Raw genomic sequence first — 21,431 nt, 5'->3', positions numbered from 1 at the left:
TGTCCACGCATTTGTGGCTTCTCGGGGGCGGGGGAGCGGTCTGTAAGCTCCCATAAGGTCTTCAGCCCGGGCCGCACCTCTCAGGTGTCCCCCAACCCCAAGGCCTACCCCACCCACCTACCCACCCCTCTGCCCCCAGGCCTGATGGCTTTCCCGCCTTGCCGACGTGGGCCCCCCCAGGGACAGGGCCCTCGATCTGTGACCTGCGGCTGCAAATGGCCCTGTGGGGATGGCTGCCAACCTTGCTTTTCCCATCCTCTTCTGGAACCAGCCAGCTCCTTCCTGCCACCCACAAGGCCTCGTGGGCCCCATTCCAGCCAGTCGGGCTGGCTCCTTCCCTGGTCCCCGCGGCCCTTGCTCTGACCCCCAGCTAGGTGTGGGGGTCCAGCTGTGCTCCCTGTAGGGGCTGAGGCCTCTCTGGGCCCTCAGCATCATCCAGCTCTTGGTGAGGATAACTTTGTCAAGTCAAGAGCCCCGAAACCTGGTTTCAGGGAGCCTCTTGGCTGATAATCAGCAGCCCTGTGCGGAGCTGGCCCAGTGACCCTGGGCAATCCCCTCATGTCTCCATGGGAAGACAACACTCACTTCCCACAGCCGCGGGTCTGCACTGGGCACAGAACAAACATAGGAACCATTTCACAGATGGGGAAACTGAGGATCAGCAAAAGCTCAGCCACCAGCGCTGGGGGATGGAGTAACGCTTATTGTGGGGTGATGCTCTGGTTGGGGGGCAGCTGAAGGGACAGAGGACACAGAGGGTGCCGGGCCACTTCCACCCCTATGGGGCTGCTCCCTGGAGGGGTCCCCGAGGTGCAGCCCTGCGCCTGCAGGGCCTGGACCAGCTCATGGCGCTAAGATGGAAACTTCTCCACCAGCCAAGTCTGCGTCTTGGCCAGCGGATGCTGGCCTCCCAAAACCTCCACCTAGGCCTCCACACATGAACAGAACACTCCCCACTCCCCCTGGGGAGCAGTGACCATCAGGGGAGGGCAGGGGGTCAGCCCCCAGGGGACAGGGGTGGAGGAGCAGCTGGGGGCCATGGCTGAACGTTCTGGAGTCATCCAGCCCCAGATTTGAAACTCTGCCTTACTGTGCGACCTTGGGCCAGTGTCTTGACCTCTCTGATCCTCGGTTTTCATGCCACGTGGGCTCCAAGCATGCTGGGGAAGGGGAGGCGTTGCCTGGAGCTACCTGGGGGGGGCGGGTGAGGAGGCAGTGAAGGAGTGGAACTAATTTCCCGGCAAACACCAGGGTGGGGGCGGGCAAGTGGCGGGGCCTGGGTTCTGGCTGCCCCTGCATTGTCCCACCCCTGCCTCAGCCTTGACCTTGGGGCCAGCAGGCTCAAATCAGCCCCAGGGGCCACAGGCCCTTGGGTGCCCCCTGCTCTTCGCTGAGCTTCTTCCCCACCATCCGTGCACTGGGGAGACCACAGTCCCTGGCCACGGGCTGCACTTTCAGCGTGGGAGGTTCAAGGCTGAGTTCCACCCACCCTGCCCCACAGCAGCCCCAGTCTGGAACAAGGAAGGTTTAAAAATAAAGCATTGTAAATACCCGTGTTTCCTGCAAATGGAACCAGCCCCTGAATCCCCTCCGCCTCCCAGGCAGCTGGGCCCAGACGGCTCCTTGACGGGAGTGGGGGCCAAAGGTGGGCATGCCCGTGTGTGCCCCAGTTCCCGCTACCATGTGAGTCAGCCAGTGTGACAGGGTGTCCGTCTGTCACCACCTGTCCAGGGGGTGACAAAGCCTGTGGTTGGCGACAGAGAGTAACCGGGGTGCTTGGTTGTATGAGGTGACACACTGGTGTGCGAGGGCGTCACACCTGTGTCTGGTGTGATCACGTGGGGCCGGCCCCGAGCCAGGCAGGGTCTCTGGGGGCCTGAGTGTGATGGGGAGCCTTCTCCGTGTGTGACTGGGTCAATGTGTGTGTCCCTGAGTGTGGAGGGGTCTCCTCCCAGGCCGGAGTATGACCGGGTCTCCCCATGGTGGAGGGCGGGCATGGGTCCTACTCGACCCCCCGGGCCCCGCCCCTACGCCCCTGCCCCTGCTCACCCCGGAGGAAGAACCGAGTCTTTCAAGTCGCTGTTACCAGGGCAACCGTTTTACGAGCATCCACATGGTGGGCACATGTGTGTGTCCTGCACCCCATGTGTCTGCACGCCCCCTCTCCCATGGCCCCCAGCCCAGCCGGGGAAGGGTGAGCAAGCAGAGGCGGCCAAGGGGCAGCTGGTGACAGCTTAATGGTGGCTGGCCGGGGTGGGGGTGGGCTCCTGGTCTGGCTACGTGTATACAGGGGGGCTGTGCTTCCCGGACCAGCCCAGCATGTGCATGTGCGCCCAAGGTCGCACAGCAGCAGGGTCTCCTCGATTCCTGTGCGTGCATGGCTGTGAGGTGGGCACCCGGCGCTCGGGGTTGAGTGTGAGTGTCAGAGGGTTTTGTGTGAAAAGCGTGTGTGTGTGTAACGATCCGCCGAGTGTACACGTGTGCAGGAGCAATCCTACCCTGTCCCCTGGAGCTGCTCTGAGGGCCAGTGAGCTGCTAAGCATGTGTCTGTGTCTCTACAAGGAAGTGTGTGTGTGTGTGTGTGTGTGTGTGTGTGTGTGTAGGGATGGCGCTGTTCTCAGAAGGGTGTCCGGGTATGTGTGAGAACGAGGATGGTGCTGCGTGTGACCCTGCCTAGAACAAGGTTTGGGGATCTGTGCGTGAACGGCCACCAGTGCCTTAGCCTTCCCTTCAGGCCAGGGTGTACGTGTCACTGACAGTGAGTCCTTAGCGGCACCAGTAGTGACAGACGCTTGGGCATTGCTCACCTCCAGCGGGCATGGTTACTCGTACTAAACTCATCTGATCCTTACTGCAGCCCTAGTAGGATCTACTGCTAATACCCCCTGTTACAGATGGGGAAAACGAGGCACGGAGAGGCAAGCACAGACCCCTGTTCTTTCCATCCTGGACCGTGACGGGCGCGCCGCCGCTTTGGCACACGCTCACCCTCATGCCCCCACTCACCCACCCACAAACTCACAATCGGGCTACAACCTGCTCACGCATCCAGCGCGACCCACACCCGCATGAGCCCGCTCACAGCGGGTGATGCTGCCTGAGTGTCCCGTCACCACGTACACTGCGTAGTAGTGCAAGTTGCACAGGCCGCTGGCGGGTGTGTGTGTGTTTTGGGGTGGGGGTGGGGGTCTTAGGAAGACCTAATGCCCTTACGAACCCCCAGGCTGCTGGGATCAGAGAAATGCAGACGGCCTGAGTAAGAGTGAGGAGGCCCCAAGAAATCAGGCGGCGGGGGTGAGAGCCAGAGCTCCCGGCCCCAGGAACGCGGGCGGCGGCGGGGACACTGCGGGCAGGAGCCTAAGTGCTGCGGGCCGAGGGCCGGGCTGCGCGGCCGGTGTTTCTCAGTAACTAGGCCGGGGCGGGGCGGGGTGATAGAGGGTCCAGCCCCGCCCACCCCGCCACAGTCCCGCCCCTGAGTCAGCTTGGGGGGCCGCTAGGGGGCGCATTGGGAACGCGGAGCCGTCGGGGAGGGGGCGGGGTGGGTTTGGGCTCGCTGACGGGTCGGGGGCAGCCCTGGGCCTTGGTGCTCGGGAGAGCGCCGTCGGGTGCCGGGGGTGGGAAAGGTATCCCCCCGCAGGATCTGGCTCGGACGCCAGACTAGGGAAAAGTGCCACTTGATGAGGGGCGCCGTGGACAGCGGGCGTCGTCGTCTTAGTGTATCACTTGCTGTTTTAGGGGAAAACTTTGGGTCTCAGTTCTCTGGAATGACTTTCTTAGGAAGGGGCCTTCTTTTGCTTTCTTGAAAGAGGACCTGGGGAGGGACTAGGGGCCCCAGAGTACTCAGTGGGGTGCGGGGAAATTGTGGGCCATGACTACCGCCGGCCAGGGGAGTGTTGTGGCTCTTAATTCCGCGAAGGGGGATCTGAGGAGGGGTCTTGAGAGGTCCCGGATTTATGGAAGATGCGCCGTCGGGGTTCTTGGAGCGGGGATGGGAAACTTTTAATCTGGAGGGACTCTGTCCTGGGGATTCCCCCGAGGGGATTCCTTGGTGAGGGGACTTCTTTGGCACTTGTTTCCGGAAGGGGACCGGGAAGGACGTGGGGGAGGGGTCTGGCAGTAAGACCAGGTTCTCAATGGAGTGGGGGTACGCTGAAGGTCGAGGGACTGGTGTCAGGGGCGCTGTGGCTCTTACCTCTGGGAAGGGGCCCTCGGAGGGGGGGCATTCTGGGGCCCTGGCTTTTCTAAAGGATCGCCGCCGGGGTCTCTGGGGCCGGGGGACAACGCTGTCTAGGGGTGTGCTGTGGCCCCGCACCCTTGCCACCTGCGCTCTTCAGGCACCCTCGGTCGGGGGGGACGGGGCGGGGGCGGCTCCCTGTCCCGGGAAATCCGAGCCACCGCCCCTGGCCCCGCCCCTGGCCCCGCCCCCGTCCCCGCGCCGGCCGAGCTGTCCGCGGCGGGAGCGGCGGAGGCGGCGGGACAGTGCGCCGTGGAGCCGCTCCGAGCGCCCGGGCCCCTCGCGCCGCCGCCCCGGAGCCCCGCGCCGCGCGCCGAAGCCGCCCGCGCCGTCCGTGCGCCCCTGCACCCCGCGCCCTCCGAGCCGCCGGCCGTCCAGGGCACCCCCTCAGCCCCAGCCTCCGCCGGGCGGGGATGGCCGCAGCCCGCGGCTGAGCGAGCCCGGGGGAACCCCATGGGCCGGCTCGCGCCGCGGCCGCCCCGCGGCCGCCCCCTCCGGCCCGGGGCCCCCCGGGCGCCGCGGGCCCAGGCGGCCCGGATGGCGGTCGCGGCGGCAGGGGCAGGGGCTGGGGCCGACGCGGGCGGCAGGCGCGGCTGCCACTGACGGCTAATCGGGCGCCCGGAGCAGGTAAGCAAGGGCAGACGGCGGGCCCGCGCGGTACCGGCGCGGGGGGAGGACCGGCCCTAGGGACAGAGATTGGGAGGGCTTCCAGGGACTCCGGGTAGATCGGTAGTTTCCCGCCTCTAGCCAAGAACCAGCGTGTGTATGAGGGTATGGTCAAGGGGCGACAGGTCCGCGCGTGGCAGGGGCGCGGGGAGCGGGAGGGCGATCTTAAGCTTCTCTCCAAGCCAGGGTCTGGCCAGGAGAGGGGGGGTTCCCTGTCCGACGAGGCGGGAGCGCTTCTGCCTTCTCGAAAGCCCTTGGGAGCGTCTGGAGAGGGGTGGAAGCGGGGGCAGCCGGAATCCCCTCCCCAGCCTCTAGGAGGGCGAGACCCAGACACCCCTTATGCCTTGTGGTCTACAAGGGGCCGCGGGGGGCATCCGGATCCCGCAGACCCTGGGCGGAGGGCTGCCGTCGCGGCCCAGCTGCACGCAGAAGTAAACATCTGTCAGCGGCGCGTTCCAGCCGCGTTCCCTGCGCGCCGCCGCCGCTGCCGCCGGGGACACGGTGTCCTCCGGTAAGGGCCTAGCTCTCTCAGCTCCTGGAGCCGCTGTTTAGCCACAAGAGGGCGCGAAACCCTTTGCGGGGGGCGGGGGGGGGGGTGCTTAACGGCAAAGACCGGATTTGAAGGAGCGGAGGCTGTCTTCCTTCCTCGCTTTTTACAAAAGGCATCTTGCTCAGGATGGTCTCAGAATTCTCCCAGAAGGTGCGGTTTGTCAGTTCGCAGTCTTTAGGCCGAGGGGGCTGCAGACAGTGGGCAGATGTGGGCTGGGACTGGAGAGAGAAGTGGCCTCTCCCAGGGGTGGATGTCACCATGGTCCCCTCCCCAAGAAGTACTAGCATCCATATAGCATGGGGCCACTGGCCTGGCTCAGCGGGCCTGTGGTTACCTGCAAGGCTGGGCCACCAGCCCAGATTTGGGGAGCAGGACCAGGGGCCTAGGTGGGGGGCATGGAAGGCCAGACCCCTGACTTTCCTCACTCCTTTATGCCCCGCCCTGCATCCTTTTCTGTCTGTTCCATGACACTCTTTGTCTTTAAGAGCCCCGGGCTGAGGAAGCCCCAATGGGGCGTGACTGGTCTAGGCGGATGTCAGTGGGGGGAGACTCCCAGCTTTGCCAGCTTCTCCCCACCCCCCAGCCCCTTGCCTTGGGCCCTTTGGACACCCCTCCCCACACCCTTCATTCTAGGACTGCTGAGGTTTGGGGTTCTGCAGCCACTCCCAGGCCTTACAGCCCACTCCCAGCGACCTGCAAAGAGCTAGTTCCAGGGGTGCAGGGAAGAAAACAAAACATGCCCCCCTGCAGCTGGGCACAGTGTCTGAAATTCCACCATCACTGCTTGTCCCTCAGGTTATAGGCCTTAGTTTTCAGGGGGGTGAGAAGAGGATATAGCTTTCAAGAGCCTGGAACAGGAGAGGGAACCAAACAGTCTGCAGCCAGGCACAAGGACACAATCAAGACATTGTTTCCACCAATGTTTGTTGGACAGCGATGATGTGCGTGACTCTGTTTGGTGTCAGACTCCTGGGCCTTGTCCTTCCAGACTTGAATCCAGGGTGGAGCCCAGAGTGGGGAGCAAAGGCACTACCTCAGGGTAGGAGGGTCAGGGGAGACTTCCTGGAGGAGGGGCATTGCAGCTGGGGCTATGAAGGATGAGTAGGAGTTCTCTAAATGGGAAAGGCAAGGGCATTCCAGGTGGTGGGAACTGCATATGCAAAGATCTGGAGGCAGGAAATAGCATGGGTGATTTTGGAAAATCCAGGGTGCCTGGGGTGACCATGGGAGGGAGAGACTTTTCTGAAAGGTTGACAGAGGGAGAACTGTACTGGGGCCTTCAAGGACGGATTCCTAGAGATGGGGGCTGGAAACACAGAGAGAGGAACGGGTCTTTAATGCATCTGGCATCCCTGGGCCCAGCTGTCTTTGCTGAGAGGCTGTGGGATTCCTCTGCAGATGCAATTTTCCTGGTCCCCCAAGGTGGGGCAGAGGGGTCTGGGGCCCTCGAGGGGAGATAGGGTCTTCCCTCTGCCCTGTGAGCATCAACTGAGCAGGCGCCATGGGAGGCTGGTTCTATTTCGCAGCTGAGAAAACTGAGGCTGAGCGAGCTGGAGGGATCTTTCCTTATGCTCAATGTAATTAATTCCCAAGCCCTAAGCTACTGTGTGCCAAGCTGTGTAGTAGGATGAAGCAGAGAACAAGACAGGCCCGGTGCCTGTTGCACTTGGCAGGGCAAGGGTGCAGGTTAGGGGGTGGACAGGAGGCTTTCAAACCAGCCAGCCAGCCTCCTGGACTTTCAGGAGAGGTAACAGCCGCAAAGTAAACCTGAATGGGGCCTGGGACACTATGGCGTGGGTGTTCAGGAGCGGAAAGATCTTCCCTTCAAATCCAAGTGAACTCAGGCTTTGGCTGGTCCTGGAAGAAATCCAGCAGGTGGATCTCACATCCCAGTTGAGGAAACTGAGGCCCAGAGAGGGGCCGTGCTGAAAGAGCTCAGTGTGTCAGGGACCCAAGGCAGAATTTGAACTTGGGGACATGGAAGAGGTGACTTAGGTCCCCTGGTTCCTAGGAAACCAGTGTGAGGGTTTGAGTTGCATTGGGGTCTGTGCCTTGGTTTCCCTTTCTGTCAGATGGTCAGCTTTGTGTGGTGTCCTCCTGGCCACTCCCAGAGGACCCACGTCCCTCGCACCACCCACCGGGCCCCATGCCAGCTGCTTAGCCGTGCCAGGCCTCATTAGGCTGATCCTGTTATTGACCCCCAGGGAGGGCCCCCTGCCCGCCCGATGCCTGCGAGGCCGGTCCCAGACCAGCCTGGCTAAGCCAGACCCGCCTGGTATGGCTGAGGTGGGAATTTTACGGGCCAGCTGCAGAGGGCTGGGCCAGAAACGGCGGGTCTGAAAAGCTGGTGGCCCCAACACACACACACACACACACACACGCACGCACGCACGCGCACGCTCCCCGGCCCAGCCTTCCCAAGAACACGGCCGAGTAGCGGCCGGTACAGGAAGAGGGCTCCAGGCACTGGTGGGGAATGGAGGGCTGACCCTGCGGGGCACAGGACACCCCCTTATCTTTCCTCATCTCCCTGTGCTGTCCCCTGGCCATTTGCTCTGGTCACACTGGTCCCCTTGAAAAGCCATCATCCTGCCTCTGAGCCTTTGCTCGTGTGGTTCCCTCCACCTAGAACACTCTTCCTAGATCTTCTAGTGGGCTTAGCACAAATGCTGCCTCCTCTGGGAAGCCCTCCTTGACCACTCAGCTTAAAAGCAGCACCAGTCACTATCGCTTCACCTTGTTTTATTTGGGGGCTGTTGTTGCACTGTCAACCTCTAAATTACCTTGTTTCTTTTCTTTCTTTCTTTCTTTGGCTGCGTGGCTTGCGGGATCTTAGGTTCCCCAACCAGGGAACGAACCTGGGGCCCCAGCAGTGGAAGCGCTGAGTCCTAACCAGTGGACCACCAGGGAATTCCCTAAATTACCTTCTTTCTTTCTTTTTTTTTTATTATCCATCTCCCTGATTGGATGGTGAGCTTGGCGAAGATGGGGGCCCAGGTTGGCCTTGGTCATCCTGAGTTCCCTGACTGGTGCAGCACACAGTAGGCACTCAATAAGTGTTGGGTGAATGTGTTGGGAGCAGAACCCAGACTGGCACACTGGGCTTTCTGCCATGTGGGCCATCTGTTTACTTGCTAGTTCTGCTCTGCTGTGTGTCTTTGAGAAAACCTTTTACTTCCCTGGATCTCAGCCCCACTGGCCTCCCAAGCAGCAAGACCCTGCTTCTCCCTTTTCCCCCAGCATCACCCTCGTTACTGGGGTTGTGGAGACACTGAGAGAACAAGTTTAGAGTCAGACCCAGGTTCAACCGAAGCTCAGCCACTTAATTTCTGTGTGACCTTGAGTGAGTCACTCTACCTCTCCAAGCCTCAGTTTCCCTGTGTGGTAAATGGGGCTAATAATAATAATAATAACATCTTTTCCAGGGACTGCGGGGATAATCAAAAATGTGGAAAGCACTTAGCAGAGTGCTTGGCACTAAATAAATGGAATAGCCAACACTGCCAGGTGTTAGTGTTATTATTCTTGGTCTTGTTGTTGTTATTAGGGAGGCCAAATGGTACAGTGGTCAAGAATTTGGAAGAGGGGGCACTGAGGCTGGGGCTTTGAGGGATGAGTAGGAGTTTGCCCAACCACCTGAGTTCAAAACCCAGCTTGGCCATTTACGCTCTGTTGGACCCTGAGGAAGTCACTTCAGTCTTTTGGACCTCAGTTTTTCTGTCTACAAAATGGTGATAAAATGGTCCACAGCTTTCTATGAGGCACTACATGTAAAGTGCTCAGAACAGCACCAATGGTGTTGTTTGCTGGTGTTAGTATTAGCTAATTTTTTTTTACTACTATTAACACAAAGCAGCCAACACAGTCTTCCCCAGAAATCACCCTCTCTGTATGTCCACCCCTCAGCCTCACTTTGGCAAAGATAGACCCAGATCCCCTTAAGACAAGCTCAGGACCCACGACTTGATTCTCAGAGTAGCAGGGAGCCAGCAATGGTTCTAGCGATTGGGCAGCAGGCAGCTCCTGGACTGGGGGGAAAAAAGGAGATGCTGGGCTCCCACCTCTGGGCAGGCCTGGAAGGTTCTGCTGGGGGTGTCTGTGCCTGCACCCTCCCATGAGGCCGCCCCACAGGCTGGCCCCTGGCCCCCGCAGATGTGACATCGGAACCAGCTGTGCTAGCCAGATGTTCCTGGTTTACCCCCAGATGTGCGTCGCCGGCTTGCGCCTGCCCCGGCCTCCCGGTTCCCACCATGGGGTGGGGCTGGGCCCTGGGCCCTCCAAGGGAGGGGGCACATTTCTGTGGGCTGTGGAATTTGTTTCTTGTTTTGCAGAGCCATTGAATCTTGTCTTGAGAGAGGCGCAAGTCCCGCCCCTCATGGGGCCTCAGTTTCCCCATCAATGGAACCCTAGGGAACCCCCTGGGGCCACCTGGGGGAAAGGAGATGAACAGGGCTGCCCTGGGAATGGGCCCAGCTGCCAGCCCCAGACCTGTAACACTGATGGAGGAAATGGAATTAAGGGCGTGCAAGCACGTGTCTGATGCTCGGGGCCTAGCTGCTGCAGGACATCGGCCAGGCCTGCAGGACTTCACTGAATGAAACGGCCCTCCAGATGAGCAAGGTGTCCTGTGCAGCCCCTTGTACAGATGGGGAACTGAGGCTCCAAGAGGGGGAGAAGCTTGCTCCCACGTTATCCAGCCAGGAAGAGGCAGATGGGGGTGCGAATTCAGCTGTCTGCACCCCAGGTGCCACAGCATTCAGAAGTATCCTTCCTCAGGGCTGGACCACATGTGCAGGCCACCCCCACAGCTGCCCATGTGTCTTCCCAGCCTGGCTCGCTCTGCCTGTGGGCAGTGATGACAGCCCCACAAGCCACCCGGTCATTCCCACAGTTCTGGGCAGCCCGCCTCAGGCCCTTTCTGAAGTTGGGGAAACAGAGGTATAGGAGGACCAGAGACATGTCTGGGAGTGAAGTGCAGAGGAAGAACGGTGCTCGTGGAGGGAGGCACCACAGCTCCACCTGGCAATGGCGGATGGAATTACCAAAGCCTGCCCTTGCCTTCAGAGGACCCAGCCCAGGGTGCCCCTCCAGAAGCACCTCCACCATCCAGCAAAGACAGACGTGGACCCAGACACTATTTTGGCAGAACTGGGCAAGAGGGAGGGAACTGAGGCTGGGAGGGGGCAAGATGGGGAGCAGGAATGGCTTCCTGGAGGAGGGGCTCTAAGAGCTGGGGCTTTGAAGGATGAGTAGGAGTTTGCCTGATGGAGCCAGGCCCCGATTCCAGGCCTCCCCAGACTAGAGAGAAGAGTGGATGGAGGGAGGGTTCCCCTCCCCTCCTTCCTCTTCCTGGGAACAAGCATGAAGTAGTTTCCTTCCTGAGGTCAGGAGCTCTGCAGGACAAAGGCTGTTGACCTCATGGACAGGTATGCCTGGCAGGTGTTCCCTGGGAAGCTCGATGGAAAGGTGGAGCCCTGGAACTTAGCCGGGACATCAAGATAATAAGGAAGCTGCCAGAAACACCCACACACCCTCACCCTACTTCTCTGCTCTCTGAATAACTGGAGGTTTCCACCTGGCTGTGTCTGTGGGCTACTCATCTCCCCTCTCTGAGCCTCAGTTTCTCCTCCTTCCCTGCCCCAGCCCTGAGCACTCTGTGGCCTCCAGCTAGAAGTGGAAGTCTATCCCAGATCCCTCTTGCTGTACTTCAGATGGGCCTGGCCCCCAGAAAGGGAGGTGCCCCCTTCCCTGGGCAGTGAGGATTCTCCAGGGTCTGGACATTGTTGGGTTGGGAGGGGACCCTGGGCCAGGCCCTGTCTGGGCAGATGGGTGGCACCTGAAATGCCAGCAGGTGTGGGGCTGGGCCGGGTACCAGTGGCCCTTTCCCCTGGGTCACTCTGCCCCCCCCCACTTCCCTTCTTCACACTTGCAGCCTGTGTCTGTGCCTCTCACTCTCCCCCCGGAATCTTTGCAGCCGAGGGCCCGCCAGTACTGGCAGTGTGTTCATGTGTGTGCCCCCCGGGTGTGTGTGCACGTGGCTGGAATGCGGGATGCAGGTGATGATGGGCACGCCCGTGCACGTACAAGTTCAAGTTCAAGTGCTCACAGGAGGGCTTGGAGGAGGCATGTGTGTGGTGTGCCCATTCTCTGTGTCAGTGTGCAAGAGACAATGTATCTCTGTGTGAAGGTGCTTGAGTGTGTGAGTGTGAGTATCGAGGGTGTGCAGGAGCTTCCACGGGCACGTGTGATTGGGGGAGCTCCTGAGTGCAAGTCAGAGGGCGTGTGTGCACGTGTGCAAATGCTAGTGTGTGAGTGGTAGCACTCGATCGAGGGTGATGTTTGTGCATAAAATGCCCACGTGTGAGTGAAACACACTAGCATGTGAGTGTGGTGGTGTTCAGGTGTGTGTGTTTGAGGGTGTGTGAGAACACTGAGTGTGTAAGCGGGATGGCATCTGAGTGTGCAAGAGCCTGTCGGAATATGTGAGCGGGGTAGTGTCTGAGGGTGTGTGTGCAACAGTGTTTGGGCACATGTGAGAGGGTGTGTGTGTGAGTGGGTCAGAGCATATGTGAGCATGGGAACGCTGGGTGTGAGGGTGAGCCCCCAAGTGTGCCGTGTGAGTGCCCGCCTCCCCTTGACACAAGCACACACATCGTGCACACCTGGTCCCCTCCCTGTGCCCTCCACCACACCTGCTCCCTGTCAGGTCTGTGCCAGAGACAAACCAGTTGGGTGACCCCCATACAGAAAGGCCCATTGTTAACAGACGCTTATCAGCTATGCCTGCCGGGCCCCCTCCAACAGCGGCCCCCTGCTTTCCTGCCCCCCATCAAAGCTCTGGGGGGTCTGCGGCTCCAAGGGCTCCCGTGGCTGGGCCATCTCAGGGCTGGAGACCCATCTACCCTCTCAGCCCCCTGTTTTAGGCCGGCGCTGTGCAGGGGTCTTGTTCCAGTCTAACAGGGAAACCGAGGCACGCCACTCCAAGACTTGGGTGTGAGGACAAGCAGGGTGCAGAGTCCAGAGAGGGCTTTGCCCACCTGAGGTCTTGAGCCTGGGTGGGTTTCCCTGCCTGTCTCCCCTTCCCAGGTTGGGTGAGGCCACTAGAGTTCTAATCTCAGCTCTGTGACCCTGGGCAAGTCACTTCACCACTCCGGGTCTCAGTTTCCCCATCTGTAAAATGGGGACAAGGACTCGTGAGGTTGAAATGACTTAATAATACGCATTAAGTTTGTAGATTGGGATCTGGCATAAAGTAGGGGCTCGTTAAGAGTAAAGGCAGTGGGTTTGGGCACCTGACAAATGCAAGGGCTGACCTCAGCTTGCTGCACAACCTTGAGAATGAAATCTTCTCCCCGCAGCCCACAGGCCGTGCATGACCTGTCCCCATCCCCTCCCTGCCCTAACCTCCTCCCGTGCTCACTCTGCTCCAGCCACACGGGGCTGCCTTGATGGTTCCTTCAACAAGCCAGGCATGGCCCTGTCCCAGGGCCTTTGCACTTGTGCTGTGTCCTCAGATCTCCAGGCTGGGCCAGGGTTTGTTTACATGCTCCCATGTCAGGGAGCTCACTGTCCATCACCACCCCCAACAGTAATAATAATGGCGTATCAAATACCACCAATAGTGTAAGGTCCTGGGAATAACTCCACAGCATTTGCTCCCCCCCGTGTGGTGTGTGCTGTGTCAAAGAACCAGGGTGTGAATCCCAGATCCTTTCCTAGCTGTGCCCTTGGCCGAGCCCCTCTGTTTTGTGCCTCGGTTTCCCCAGCTGTAAAGTGGAGGTTATAATGCCTCCTTCGTGGTCTCAGCAGCTGGTCTGGTACACAGCAGGCGCTTAATAGGTGTCCTTACTTACTTACTGTCTGCCATAGCTCCAGTGCCAGTGCATCCATGGGGCGGGGGAGAGACGGTTCCAGCCTTACAGCTCTTAACCACGCTCCACCCCACCCCCGCGCGCCACCACATGCAAATCACATGCAAACGAGATGCAAATAGAACGCAAATAACTGCTCAGCTCAGCTCTGGCCAGCTGCGCGGCCCGAAACACGCGCGTGGGGGCGCCCCGCATCCTGCGGCCGAGCCCAGGCGCTGACCGCCGTCCAGCCGGGCTTTCAGCTCTCCGTGTAAATGTTTACACCGGGCTGGCCGCCAGGCCCCGCGAGGGCCGACACCAGGCAGCCGGGCGGGGAAATGTAAACGCGGGCTGGAGGCCGCTCAGTGGCGGGGAGCTTCTCGGATAGGGTGGAGGTGCGCCTGGGTTATTAAACATCTACTGCGAGAATGACGCGACTAGGCAGCCACAACACTGAGTAATTGGTGCCCTAATGGGGGACGCTTAGGGCATTGTGGGGGCGCAGAGAGTGCCCCTGCGCCGGCCTGGGGCTGGGGGGTTGGAGCAGTCAGGGAAGGCTTCCTGAGGGATCCGCCGTCCAAGCTAAGACTGAAAATTTAATGGGAGTGGGAAGCAGTGGAGAAGAGAATGTTCTGGATGGAAGAACCCGCTTGTGCAAAGGCCTGGAGGTGGGTCGAGGGCAGCTGTAGTCCTTTGCTGCCCACTTCTGGGCATTAGTTTGTCTGGAGGGGAAACCGAGGCTCAGAGAAGGTCAGGAAGTCACTCCCAGGACATCAACATGTCTCAACCCCAGGGCTCCGGCCTCCCGGACTGTATTCGAAGCACCACCTCTCCTCGCCGCCATGGTCCCACAGTGCCCCCTGCTGGGGATGTCCTCACCTCCGTCCCCAAATTCACTGGGCTCCAGCCACCCCAGCCTCCCGGCTGGATTGGCCATCTGGGGTCACCGCCCAGGACCTTTGCACTGGCTGTTTCCCCTGCCTAAGCCTAAGGTGCCATTCTCTTCTGCCTGGCCAACTCCTACCTTTGTTCAGGTCTCAACTTTCCTCAATCCTCAGGAAAGCACTCTGGGACCCCCAGATGGGGGTGGTTCCCAGGTTACCCCTGGCACAGTGCCCACCCCGTCCTTGGCAGCGTTCTTCACAACCTTGTTCAGTGGTTCCTTGAATGAATCACTTCTATGTTATGATTGATCATTAAGCAGGAGTGGTTCAAAATCAGGGGCCCCACTGTATCTCCGGTGCCTGGTCCAGCACCCCGTGCCCGTTCATTTGTTGCCTGACAGACAGACGGAGGCCGTGTGGCTGACCATCCCGTGCACGCAGGCTGAGGATGCAGCGCTGGAAGGCGGTGGCCTTGGCCTCGGTGCTCTGCAGCTCCGTGCTCTCCATCTGGATGTGTTGGGAAGGCCTGCTCCTCAGCCACCGCCTCGGACCCGCGCTTGCCCCGCTGCGCCGGCCGCCTCGCACCCTGGACGCTCGAATCGCCCGCCTGGCCCAGTGTAAGCCCTCTCCCCTGTCTTGGGTCAGATACCCCCAACGTCGCAGCGGCCACAATGGTGGAATTTCACGCAGTGCAGCAGGGCCACAGAGGCTTATTTTAGATGGGGTGGAGGGAGGGCGCAAATCCCCACAACGGCCTGGCAGGGGCGTCGGAGGGGATGGCCACTGGGAACTGGGGTCTCTCGGCTCAGCTGTCACAAGGAATTAGGCTCTAGCCCTGAGGGGCCAGGGAACCAGATGGAGATTAGACCTGGGCATTCGGCCTGGGCGGCCACTGCAGCGCAGCGCGGGGGTGGAGGGAGAGGGAGGCCGAACCCAGGCCCTAGTGACCTCCCAGGGTGGACAGGGACCAAGGGGAGGGGGAGACAGAGAGACCCCTAGAAATAGGAAGAGTCCTAGAAATGGGGAGAGACACAGAAACAGAGAGGCACAGAAAGAGAGAAGGATGGGAGAGAACGACGTGGGAAGAAGCTGGGAGGTATAAAAATGGAAACGCCCACCCCGGCGGGCGTGGCTGCCACGGCCCAGCTACCCACTCGCCCCTGGCGCCTGCGCTCTGCAGATTCTGTGGGGCCATGGCGGTGCGTGGGCCTCGACTTCTTGCGCGCTCATCCACATATGCACCCGCGCGGGCGGGGCGCGGGCGTGGCCCCCAGTGGGTAGGGGTTGCGTGCACGTCCGCACCCGCCCTGCCGGCCTACACAATCCTTCTTTCTTGTCCTCACAATGGACAAGGGTGGCCTCAGGCGCAGGCTCCACTTCCGCCCCTGCCGCTCCCCCCTACAGGCGGCAAAGTCCTTCCCAGGACACTGAGTCCCAGAGACCCGGGGGGTGCCCCCCAAAGCTAGTGCCCCAGGCCCGGGGGGCAAAGCACCCGTGGTGGAATTTCAGGCACCGGGGAGGATCTCAGCCCACGGTTGGGTCCTGCCTGCCTGGCATCCTGTCCCGGGAACCAGCCCTACTGGGGGAAGGGAGTGGCTCCCAATCCCCTGAAGTCCCAATGTTCTAGGCCCTGGGACTAATGCGCTGATGGTGGAATTTCAGGCTTGGGCCAGGGGGGTGTGGACCTCATCTCTTTGTGTTCCAGACCCTGTGCACGTGGCCAGGCCTGCTGGAGGAAGTCAGGGACAGATAATATACTAGAAGATTATACATTGTTTACTTGAAATTCACATTTAGCTGGGCATCTGGCATCTGGATCTTAACCAGCAATCCCTTGAATTAACTCTCTAGATACACACCTTTGGGGTGGGCACACTAAATGGTGGAATTTTAGGCATCAGAAGTGAGCCAGGTTCCACCTAACCCCAGAGCAGGCAGTGCCGGCCACCCTGCTCCTGCCCCTGGGCATCAAGAACTCAAAAGATGCTGCTCGGTGCCCCCCCACCCCCACCCCTTTCCACCCTCCCAGTCCCAGTCAAAGTGGGGACTCTGCAAGTCTCATTGAGCAAATAAGGAAACTGGGGCACAGAACAGGGCCATCACCTGCCTGAAACTACAAGGCTGACAGTGGCAGAGCAAGGCTCCGAACCTGGGCTTGTCAGCTTTCTGAGACCCCCTGTGGGAACAGACACACGCCCAGGGTGACAGACAGCCCTTCCCCCTCGGACCTCCCAGGAAGCTATTTCTCTTGACAGCCAGGTGCGCCAGCCTTGGGGGCAGGTGCGGGCTAAACTCAGGATTTCCTCTCCCAACTTCAAGTGTGACTGCCACCTGCTCAGGGGCTGGGAGCCCCCTGCCTGCAGACCCACTATCAACACTGCCTGCCACTGCAACGTCTGCACTTATCTCCTGGGGCTGAGGAGTACTGCGGCAGGGGCAGCCACTTGGGAAATAAATGTAGACTGTGGGGTCCTGGGGATCTATGGCTCCAGGCACGAGCAGCTGTGGGAGAAGAGGGCTGGACTTGGGCCAAACCTGGGCACACGATGGAAGCAAAACTGCTGTTTGGGCTTCTCTCTCTCTGCCACTTGCACCTGCCTCAGGCACATCTTTTCCCCTTTGGATGCCCAGTTTCCTCACCTGTAACATGGGGATGGCCCAGCATAGGGGTGGGGGCAGCTGGGGCTGAGTAGAAACAGGGATTTGGATCACCACACGCCCTGCTGAGCCCTCCCTTTTCTTCAATGAGGTGAGAGCAGCTCAGTGAAAAGGGGCAAAATCCCATGCTGCTCTGCATAGGGATGGGGTCCACAGAGAGTGCTGGGGGCAGGGGGTGTCCAGAGGAAGACAGACACTCGAGTCAGCTCAGCTCAAGGTGGGGCAGGCTGGAATGTGGTACAGTATGTGCCAGGTTCTGAGCAGTCCATCGTAGGTACAGGGTCCAGAGAAGGGTGTCAGTAGCCCTGGGGACCCAGCGTGCAGGTGTGGATATGCACCCCCCGACACCGCCCAGAGAGGGTGCATAAGCGGGAATCCTGTAGCAAGATAAGTGGTCGGGAGAGGGTGCACTAGCACCTCTGAGTCTCCACAAGGGTCCTTTTTCTCAGGGAACAGCGAGGGTAGGGGGCTCCTTGCCACCCACCCACCCACTGACCCTCACCCCATTCTCTCCATCCCCTCGCAGACCGTGCACTGCTGCAGGGCGCCCCGGACGCGGTGGAGCTTCGCGAACTGACGCCCTGGGCCGGGAGGTCCCCGGGTCCGCGCCGTCGGGCGGGGTCCCGGCGGCGGCGCGCGCGTGCGCGGTCGGGGACCCGGCCGTGCGGGCTGCGCGAGCTCGAGGTGCGCGTGAGCGAGCTGGGCCTGGGCTACGCGTCGGACGAGACGGTGCTGTTCCGCTACTGCGCAGGCGCGTGCGAGGCGGCCGCGCGCGTCTACGACCTGGGACTGCGGCGCCTGCGCCAGCGGCGGCGAGTGCGGCGAGAGCGGGTGCGAGCGCAGCCCTGCTGCCGCCCGACGGCCTACGAGGACGAGGTGTCCTTCCTGGACACACACAGTCGCTACCACACGGTCCACGAGCTGTCGGCGCGCGAGTGCGCCTGCGTGTGACCCTACCTCACCGAGCCTGGCGAGACGGCGGCCACGCCCCCCGCCCCTACGGCACCCACCGTCCCGCCTGGCAAGCCCCGCGACAGACTGCCCATGCACAGAAAATGCCGTCGAGAGCTCAGGACTCTCGCGATAACTGTACCAAGATAAAGTGTGGAAAATCGAGCCCCGGTTGTGATTACGCGCTCGGGGGGGGTGCCCACATCTCGGAGGGGCATGAGGGCGTACGGGGAGGAGGCGCCATCTCCATTGGGAAAAGGGGGACTGGTGCGGGTACCACCTGCAGGATGGTGGAAGGATTCCATTTGCTTAGGGGTAAGAGGAAAGTAGATGCAAAGAGGGTCTTGTTTCCGGGGTACAAAAAGGAAAGTGGGGTGAATGGGGGGATGTCGGCAGGGACCTTCTCTCCCACCTCTCTACAGGTCCCCGTGCCCCTTCCCTCCCCGCCTCCCTGCAAGGTGTCCTTCTGGGGAGGGAAGGTGTAAATACAGTGCAGATGAGAAGACTGAGGTCCAGGTGAACCAGGTCTCCCTCACCCAACAGGCCTCCTCGGGCCTGGGCAGCTCTCACCAGGGTGAACTCGGAGCCACTATCTCCTTTCACTAGCTAAAAATATAGCTCGCTGCCCATCTCCCTGCGGGGATAGGTCTGGGGCGGGCGCCAACCCCATCCAGCCCGAAACCGGCGCCTGCTGCGGCAGAGCCGGGTCCTCAGGGACCTAGGTCCTGGGGCCATAAAAGCTCTGGCCGGAGCCCGAGGGAGAATTTACGACAAGCCCCTGTGGAGGATGGAAAAAGTACGGTGCGGTGTTTAGATTTGCCCGTGGTGTCACCTTGATGCTTGGCAAGCCCAGGGCTGCACCGGGGAATTGGGTTCCCAACTGGCGGGGAGGGGTCGGCAGGTTGCACGGGCTGAGGAGGGGCGGGGAAGAGAGTGGGTGCTCCCAGCACGGAGCTGGCACCCGGGAGACCAGATGACGTGGACCCCTCCCCTTCTTCCCCTCAGACTGGGGGGGGGGGGTCTCGAAGGCGCCACTCCCCCTTCCCATACAGCTTTCCCTAGGGCATAGTCGTCTCTCCCCTTCCCTGCCTCCACCCCAGACCGGGGCTCTCAGAGAACAGACCCTTCCCTCCTTTACTGCTGTGTCTCCTACACTGGCCCTCTGCCCCCTTTTCCCACACATCTGCGCTCTGGCCTTCCCAGACCCAACCCCCATCCTGAAGCTGGAGGACTCAAATCAGAAGCTGCCCCCAGGGAGTCTCACCCAGCCAGGCAGGAACACCCCCAGCTCCCTGCTCCCCAGCACCCGCCACGCCCCCAGGCTGCAGCTGGAGACACTGGAGTCAGCTAACAGGCAGGACTTCCAGGGAGCTCCGAGAGCAGGGCTTGGAGGCCAGGTCCCAAACCGTGGGTGGCCTGCTTGGAAGGCAACTTCAGAACAGGCTGACTGGCTGGGGCCCCCACCCATCCCCGCAATCTTCTGACTCTGAGGTTTGGGGTGGTGGATTCCTACACTGTTTGGGCTGACTCAGCCCAGCCATGCAGAGAAGCCAGAGTTCCCAGACGCTGGGGAAGCTGAGCCTCAGTTTCCTCATCCTAGAAGGCCCTGAGCCTCAGAGAGGGAAGTTGCTCAGCCCAGGACACACAGCAGGAAAATTGGCCTTGGAGCCCGGGTCTGTGGTCCCTGAAGCTTGGCTGCCTTGGTGTGAGTGTGAGTGTGTGTGTGTGTGCGCGCACGCACGCGCAGCCTCCTGGGACTTCAGCCTTCCCATCTCCCACCCAGATCCAACCACAGGGCACTGGCCCAGCCCACCAGAGAATTGGAACGTAAACAGAGCTGCCCCCGCAGACCCCAAGGCTGGGGTTCTCAGCAGTGCGCGCCACACACACACATACACACACACACACACATATTCACACACTCACACAGGGCACAGAGACTGCCACCCACACAGGGCTTAGGATCACACGCAGACCCACGGTCCACATGCTTACATGCTCAGTGGTCAGGCACACGCAGAGAGGGGCGTCCTCAAGGTCACCTGCAAGAACACAGGGGCCGCCTGTTCAGTCACACACGGCCACGCCCACCCACACTCCAAGCCCCACGTGGTCATCCCGTCACACCCGCTCTCACAGTCACATGCGCCGCGTCACACCCTCTCCCCTTGCCCTCCTTTGGGGGCAGTTCCTGCCCCTCCTCTATCCTTGCGCTAGGTGTAGAACGTCCCCTTGTCCCAGCCCTGCCCCACGTGGACCCCCAGACAGCCCCGCCCCCAGTCCCACCCCCTCTGCGCCCCAGTCTCCCGGGCACTGTAGGCTGTTGGGCAGCATTTCTGGCCCCCTCCCACTTGATGCTATCAGCCCACCCCCAGGTTGTGACAACCACAGATGTCCCCAGACACTCCAATTGTCCCCTGGGAGCAGAATCGTCCTGGAGTGAGAACCGCTGATCTGGAGTAAGGGAGGACACACCAGTGTCCTCAGAGCATTCCCATCTCGAAAATGGTGTCAGTATTGCCAACCTGCATACCGCCGAGGCGGTTCATTGACAAAGCAGCAGTACTCACAAGCCAATCCACCAGAGCCATCACCAGTGGGCGGGGCACCAAGGCTAGTTCCCCAGGGGGTGTCTTGGTGGGTGCCCAGCAGCCACAGCCCCTGGTAGATGACACCCCCGCCCCCAGCAGATGAAGCTCCTAGCAAGCGAGGTCCCACGGAAGCAACATTCCTGGCAGCAGAGGTGCCCAGTAGGGGAAGCCCCAGGTAAGGGAGCGCTCCACCTACCAAGGTCCCCAGATGCCCAGCAGCCCAGGCCCCAGGCTGGCTGGCTCACATGAACCAAGACGTGATACTGGGCACCGTCTGGTAGTTGGGATTCTGTTGCAGCCGCTAGCAGGCCTTACAGAACATCAAGCCCCAGCTGAAGGATCTGGGCTGCAGCGTCTCCCGCCAGCGGAAGCAGCTCGGGTAGAGGGTGTGGTCCTTGACCAGCGCCAGCAGATAATGGGTCAAGTCCTTGGGGCTCTGAAAGTCTTCGACGTGGATAAAGGCTTTGGGTGGCAGGAACTGTTCATAGTTCCTCCTGCTGGGGCCCAGCACCACTGGCACTGCCCAGGCCTGCAGGGCGTTCCTCCACAGCTTCTCTGGGATATAGTCAGGGTGCAAGGAGTTCTTGAAAGCCAGGTAAAACTTGTACTGGGACAGCCTGTTGGTCATGACCTCCTGGGGCAGTGGCATGTGGGAGCATCCATACACATCCATTTGGAGGTGAGTCTGCAGCTTCTGCTAGTACTGTACCCTGACCGAGTCCGCCCTCCAGTTGGCCACCACCCAGGCCACCAGCTTGGTCTTGGCCGAGACGTTCACCAGTGTGTCCACAGGCTGGCCAGGCCATGGCTCAAGCTAGCTGTATGGCGTGAAGATATCTGAGTCCTGGCGGTAGGACACAGTGAGGATGAAGTATCCGTCCAGGGCCTTCGGTTTGGGGCAGTTGCTGGGCGATTCCATGCTGAACCAGACCCAGCGCTAGCTGGCGGGTGGGGGGGGCCGCAGGGAAGGCGTGAGCTGTGCCTTAGGCCCGGAGCTGACCTTTCGGTGACGCACAAGGACCGCATCCGCCCGAGGGTACTCGCTGT

At 60.8% G+C, this 21,431-nt stretch overlaps 3 protein-coding genes across 5 annotated transcripts in view; 1 reads left to right on the top strand and 2 right to left on the bottom strand.

Annotated features, from left to right (window-relative positions):
• NDUFA11 (NADH:ubiquinone oxidoreductase subunit A11) overlaps positions 1–21,431 on the bottom strand; it is a 55,502-nt gene that overhangs the window by 1,142 nt on the left and 32,929 nt on the right. The window lies entirely within an intron of this gene.
• Positions 4,416–17,958, top strand: NRTN (neurturin). Of its 3 annotated transcripts, none has more exons than XM_022557280.3 (3): positions 4,416–4,861; positions 14,586–14,801; positions 17,369–17,958. In XM_022557280.3, exons 2-3 carry the CDS (start codon positions 14,633–14,635, stop codon positions 17,791–17,793), a joined length of 594 nt encoding a protein of 197 aa, XP_022412988.1. In that variant the 5' UTR covers positions 4,416–4,861; positions 14,586–14,632; the 3' UTR covers positions 17,794–17,958. The 3 variants fall into 3 exon arrangements, with proteins under 3 accessions (XP_022412988.1, XP_089761727.1, XP_089761728.1); XM_089905601.1 differs by having other exon boundaries at positions 5,259–14,801; XM_089905602.1 differs by lacking the exon at positions 4,416–4,861 and adding an exon at positions 4,876–5,411.
• The window catches only part of LOC111166035 (3-galactosyl-N-acetylglucosaminide 4-alpha-L-fucosyltransferase FUT3), a 23,815-nt gene continuing 12,512 nt past the window's right edge, over positions 10,129–21,431 (bottom strand). The window contains 1 exon segment of the mRNA XM_089905600.1: positions 10,129–21,431. Coding sequence (XP_089761726.1) covers positions 20,626–21,431 — 806 coding nt within the window. The 3' untranslated portion in view covers positions 10,129–20,625.

Source organism: Delphinapterus leucas, unplaced genomic scaffold, assembly GCF_059928025.1.
Source record: "Delphinapterus leucas isolate spDelLeu-1000000601 "Yukka" unplaced genomic scaffold, BTC_Dleu_Yukka2 spDelLeu_asBTCV2_sq25, whole genome shotgun sequence".
Classification (NCBI taxonomy): domain Eukaryota; kingdom Metazoa; phylum Chordata; class Mammalia; order Artiodactyla; family Monodontidae; genus Delphinapterus; species Delphinapterus leucas.
The sequence above is the reverse complement of the archived record's forward strand: the minus strand, read 5'-3'. Positions and strand labels throughout refer to the sequence as shown.